Here is a 6,619-nt window from a genome sequence, read left to right as displayed (position 1 = left end):
CTAATTAAAATAGTAGTTTCATAGAAACTATAGTTTTATCGACAAGCTTTCTGACTTACAATAATACACATTTTGTGAGTTGAATGAATTAGTTTTTATTAACATTTTGTTGTGTAACTATGTTTCATAATATGACTTACGTAGCTGGTCTTATTTAAATACATTATTTAGTGTTCACAATACAAATTAAATTCAAAGAATTCAGTTATATTTGTAATACTATTTTAATTCATATAAATATATTAATATACATCATTATATTATTAACCTAACCATCAATGTCCAATAAAATTGATATCGGCGAGGAAAAACCTGCCAAAAACTATGGCTCGATGGCAACATTAGCACAAGTTAGCAAAAATCATATTTACTTATACAACAATAATAAGCCTAATGTACTATTTTATAATATTTTATCTAAATTCAAAATATGCTATAGATGTGCGCCACCATAGCACAGAGTTTTTTATTAGTGGGATTAGGTATGGAATTAACAATGTCAACGATTGTAATTCAAGATTTGTACAATAATCCAAAAAGTGATTTTTCGTTGACAACGTCTCAAATGTCGTGGTATGGTAAGCATGCATTCGCTTATTGTTTTAATTTTCAATCGAATATTTTCATTTCGGTGGTTATTGCTTAAAAGACTTAATTTATTATGAGCTGCAAAATGAGATTGCATTTTAAGTTCCGGCGGTTAACAATCGGAAAACGAACAACCGTAGAAAATACCTATTAGTAATTAGTGCAGTCAAAAATATTAAAAGTTATTAAACATTTTAAATCGTTTATAATTTTTTTTTTAATCAATTTAATTTGTTACTTTATTTGTTTTTAATCTAGTTTGCCAGTTGTATTTTATTAAATACCGCTGAAACATAAAAAAATTCACGTGTTAAAATTGTTGGTTAAATACTTACATATTATATATAGAAATTTAATATAAAAAAAAAATACATCATTTATTAGTGATAAACAAATGTACAATTTACTATTTGATTTATAACTTTATAAGATATTTATTGGTAAACTATGTTTATTATCTGAATTTGCAGCAATTAATTATTTACTTTACTAAAATATAATTAATGCATCTCGTAAGATAATATGTAATATTTACAGTAACATGTTTTTATCTCTTAAAACTAAAAATTTATCGGTTATACAATTATACGATTTTTAGTTCTATCGCGTATATAATTTTCATTACAATATTACACAAGTTTTTCAAATATCTTAAAAAATATAAATTAATATTTTTAACTAAAATATTGATACATTTTATGATATATTAACAAATAGAATAAAAATTTTTATAATTCATTTGAAAAAAAATAATTAACTCTTTCGTAAGAAAGCTTTGTTTTTCTTTATTTCTTTATTTTTTTTTTTAATTATACCAATATTTTAACTTACTAATGAATAAAAATTAAAAAAATTAAATACAAACTTCAGTAAGTACACGCCCTTATTAAAAACACCCGTAAATGTGTTTAATACTATAATATGATATTTAACCACATGTATAGGAAGTGTATTATTTATATTTCACCCAACCGGAAGTTTTCTATCGGGATTCCTGCAGGACAAGTTTGGAAGGAAAAGATGTATGATAGTAGCCAACATTCCCAGTATTTTCGGATGGATAATGTTATACTTCACACACTCCGCATTTTCACTGTACGCGTCAACTATTATGATGGGCTTGAGCATAGGATTCAGCGAAGCCCCAATACTGTCGTACGTCGGAGAAATAACCGAACCTAGACTTAGGGGAATGATGGCTTCGTTGACGTCTGCAGCAGGCATGATAGGAATGTTTTTGATTTACCTTTTAGGATATTTTTTTGAATGGAGAATTGTCGCATTACTGAGTACACTTTGTCCGATCACGTGCATATTCCTTATCTTATTGGTATGCTAATTAATTAATATTTAGTAACTATACATTTTTCTAAATAAATTGTTTGATATTTTCATTTTTTTTTTTGGTTATTTAGATTCCGGAATCTCCTATATGGTTGATCGCCAATGGGAAATACGAAAAGGCTAAAGAAGCTCTGTGTTGGTTAAGAGGATGGGTGGATCCCGAAATGGTCAACATCGAACACCTCGAGTTAATTCAATATAATCAAATGTCTGGAGTTCGAAATGGCGAAAATAATATTAAAAAGAGTCTATTTTCAAAAATAGCCCAACACAAAGATCCTTCTGTTTACAAACCGTTAGGACTAGTGATGGTTATTTTTTTTATTTCCTACGTAGTTTGTTTGTTACCTTGCAAACCATATTTTACTCAAATAATGAATGAAGTTGGTTTATCAGCTGAACAAAGTTTATTGTTGGTATGAAAACACTTTACGTTACGCACAAATAATTAATATGATGCTCATTTCACTAATTTGATTAATATTATATATTCTTGTTTTAAGGTTTTTTTTGCCATTCTACAAATCTTTGGATGCATAGTACTAAGTTTGTCTATCAATCACATGGGAAAAAGATTTTTAACTCTAGCGTCAGTTTTTATTAACTCTATTTTGCTAATTTCATTTGGTCTATACATCATAGCAACGAATAACAATTACATCAAATCAATTCCTTGGTTTCCCATAATGGTGTTAAGCGGCATTTCCTTGTTCGGAACCTCTATCAATACTTTGCCTTGGATGTTAATTAGCGAAATTTTTCCTAACAAGTAAATTCTATATATAAATATACACCGATAGTGCGTGCATAAAATAAAAAGAAAATAATACCTCAATTGGTTTTAGTATTGATCGACAAATACCCACTCGAACTAATAATTATGTTGTTATAATTATAAACTAAATTATCATTTTGAGTTATTCTATGTAAAAACAATTGGTAATAATATTATTACAAAGAAAAACGACAAAAAAATAAAATAAATGACATAACTTATGTTAATAATCTTGTATGATATCATATATTATGTTAATATGCGATATTCCTAATTTAAAATGATTTTGATTTTAAAATAAAAATCGTTTTAATACCTTATCAACTATAAAGTAAAATTTAAAGTGTTGTAGGTTATTATTGTTCCTTTTATAGTTCTTGATTAAGTTTTTATCTTTGTATTTAATAAATTAATTACATAATAATTCTTACCTATAACTTCCTAAATTAAAATATTTATTTATAGTTTATAACAACTATTAATTTTTATTTAAAAATTATTAAATGTGCTTAAAACAACTTTTTTTTACAGAAGTCGAGGAGTCGCCGCTGGAACATGTGCAGCTTTATCGTATTTACTAATGTTTATACTAACAAAATCATATTTAACAATTCAAATTTGGTTAACCTTAGAGTATACTATGCTTCTATTTGGTGGTATTGGATTTTTTGGATTAGTCTACATATATTTATATTTGCCGGAAACTGAAAATAAAACGCTATTAGAAATTGAAGAACATTTCAAATAAAATGTATGTAATTCTTTTTAATTAATTTGTTTTATGTATAACAACATAATAATGTATGTACTTGTAATTTTTTTTTTAAAAAGTACATAATATATGCATCTAAAAATTGTACAAAGTAAGATAAAATTTTATAATTGTAAATTGTTGAGTTTTGAGTTTTTTTATGAAGTTGTAAATACACAGTAAGTATAAGTTGTTTCATAAAAGTAATGTTAAAAGTATTATCAACAGTAAATATTATTCTAATTAATATTTGACAATGATCAATTTGTTTTAATAATTTAAAATGATCAAAAACGAGATTGATAATCTTCTTTTTTATTAATGTACCCATAATATATTTTGATTTTATTTTTATCTAAAATATATATTAGGTATTTATAATAACTAGTGAATTACTATTACATAATATTGTACAAGAAACTTATGGATACAATAAATTGCCAATTATTACAATAATCATAGTCCACAGACCATTTATGTTACTTTAGTTAGTTATATAATAATAATTTGTTATTAATCAACTGTTGTATTTTGCGTGTTTCTGACGTATGTAGAAAATTTTAAGTTATAAATATTTTATGCACTGGTCACACTACTGACATAACTTAATAACAATAAAACGTTAAGGTAGTTCGGCTTGAATAGATTTATTAAGTATAAGCAGATAATTATTTTGTTTAAAAACTTAATTTAAATAGACATTATAAAATAAATAATCAACTCATAACAAAGGCAAAATATTATAAAAATATTTTGAAATTTCACCAGGCTATATAAAAATAGAAATACGTATATACTGTAAGCTGTTAGTAAATTTGTTTCAAACAAGCTACAATGTTTATTGAAATGTCGCTCTACCTTTTAATGTATTTATTTAATTGATTTTCGAAAAATTTACAGCATTAAGCCTTGAAAAATCTTCTTTTTTTTATGAAAACCACATTTGATGCGAAATTTAAGTTTAATTTAAGGTTTGAATTTCAAACTTCATATTCGCCATTAGATCAGGGGCGTTATTTGATGTTTTTTTTTTTTTGGTGTGCGAGGTTTCAGTAGGCCATTTTGAAATTTTACTAGGCCATATAAAAATAGATATATACGCATATGTACATAATCCTGCCTTCAATTATTTCTATATATCGCATGTACCGAATTACTACATCAATATAAATAGAAAAAAATCAATTTAAAAACTAAAATATAATGAATATTTAACAATCATAGTCATTGACAGTATAGGTATCAATATTGATAAATGTAAAAATTAAAATTAAAATACTATTTTAGAAGATTTAATTTTGAACATTATCTCAATAGGGCGTAGGTCAATTTGGCGCATACTAGTTGCCTCCCATCCTTATCGTAAATAAAAAGGTTAATTTACACTAGTTGCCTCCGATGACCAAGTAGTTCATAATTATATACGAGTTGCCTCTCATATAGAATTAAGTAGTGGTTCATAAACTTCACTAAACAGTTCCACATAAATAGGTAATGTTAATTCATTATTAAAAATATCAGAGTTGGTTAAAAACAATAATAATATAAAAACAATCAATAAAAATAAAACATATTATACTAATTGTTAAAAATATATAGTGCAGTTAAAAACATCAGTCTTAGGTATAATAATATGTTGAATAATATTATAATAGTATTTTTAGACAAACATTTGCTGTCTGGGGTACGTCGGGAGGCAACTCATATGTAGTCGGGAGGCAATTCGTATAATAAATATTGACCTTTATGACTTCAGGAGGCAACTAGTGTGTCCCCGGTCAATTAGTACTATTTTTAAAATGGTGTTGATGAGTTGCGGCCCAGTCCCAAAATAACGTACGAGTTGCGGCCCAGGTTTATAAGAGGTACGTACAAATTGCGGCCGTACAATAATGTATATATATATGTAATATATACGTGGTAGTAGGATGTAAGATTATTTGAAGCAATTGCTTCATGTCTGAAATAGACAGGTTAATAACTAAATCCGGGTGGGTGTATAATTGTAAGATCTCAACATAAACATCATGACAAATATTATAATTAATATAATATAATATAATAATATGCTAGTATACAACTTGCCGACATGCGTATGTTTTTGTAGTTATTTTAGTTCTGTTTTATATAATTTAACAACAATTATACTAAGAATTAAGAATTAAAAATACAAACTCAATACTATAAAAGTATAAAATATATCATACATGTTTTATAATTATAAATTCTATAATATAATATAATGTTAATAATGATAAAAAAAGTAGAAATATTCTAATAAATAATATTATTTTGCAGTAATTCTATAATATAATATAATGTTAATAATGATAAAAAAATTAAAAATATTCTAATAAATAATATTATCTTATAATGATTCTATTATATAATATAATGCTAATAATGATAAAAAAGTAAAAATATTCTTATAAATAATATTACTTCGCAGCGATTCTATAATATAATATAATGTTAATAATGATATAAAAAAGTAAAAATATTCTAATAAATAATATTATTTTGCAGTGATTCTATAATATAATATAATATTAATAATGAAATAAAAAAAGTAAAAATATTCTTATAAATAATATTATTTCGCAGTGATTCTATAATATAATATAATGTTAATAATGATAAAAAAAGTAAAAATATTCTAATAAATAATATTGTAATTTAATAATTTTACTTTAATTATTGTTTTGGCCAAAACTTAAAACTTAACTTTTTAACTAATTCAAAATTACCTATTTCTTTTATTTCATGTTTTTCATCTGCTCTCTAATAAAAGTTTCTTTTTCACAGATTTTCTTTGTTCTTATAATTTTGCTTCTGAACTTTATATATGTTTCAGATTATACTTCTAATAATACACCAATGAAGTTTTATATATTAGGATGGCTAGTATAGAAGGACATGTTTAGTTTAGAGTGAAAATTTTCACAGCTGTTCGTGGTACGGTTACAGCTAGCAGTAAACTGCGCCCAAATATTCGGAGGGAACATAGCGTCTGGTGAAATGTAGTTTTCAAAAACGTAGTCTATAAATTTCAGAATTCGGTCATTTTCAGCAGGCTGTATGGCTAAAAAGTCGTCAGTATAGCAGTGTAAGACGTTTTCAGGCTCCAAAAACGGCAATCCAAAAAAATATTTTAAATAATG

The 6,619-nt window shown here is 25.1% G+C and overlaps 1 protein-coding gene across 1 annotated transcript; it reads left to right on the top strand.

The window, feature by feature from the left end:
• Window positions 1-222: 222 nt before the first annotated feature.
• Window positions 223-3,459, top strand: LOC112601736 (facilitated trehalose transporter Tret1-like). Its single transcript, XM_025349495.1, has 6 exons — window positions 223-350; window positions 440-578; window positions 1,533-1,918; window positions 2,004-2,348; window positions 2,436-2,701; window positions 3,239-3,459. The coding sequence occupies exons 1-6, from the start codon at window positions 279-281 to the stop codon at window positions 3,453-3,455; spliced, it is 1,425 nt and encodes a 474-aa protein (XP_025205280.1). The 5' UTR covers window positions 223-278; the 3' UTR covers window positions 3,456-3,459.
• The last annotated feature ends 3,160 nt before the right edge of the window (window positions 3,460-6,619 follow it).

Source organism: Melanaphis sacchari, unplaced genomic scaffold (assembly GCF_002803265.2).
Source record: "Melanaphis sacchari strain LSU unplaced genomic scaffold, SCAv2.0 Contig7_pilon_pilon, whole genome shotgun sequence".
Lineage (NCBI taxonomy): Eukaryota > Metazoa > Arthropoda > Insecta > Hemiptera > Aphididae > Melanaphis > Melanaphis sacchari.
The sequence above is the reverse complement of the archived record's forward strand: the minus strand, read 5'-3'. Positions and strand labels throughout refer to the sequence as shown.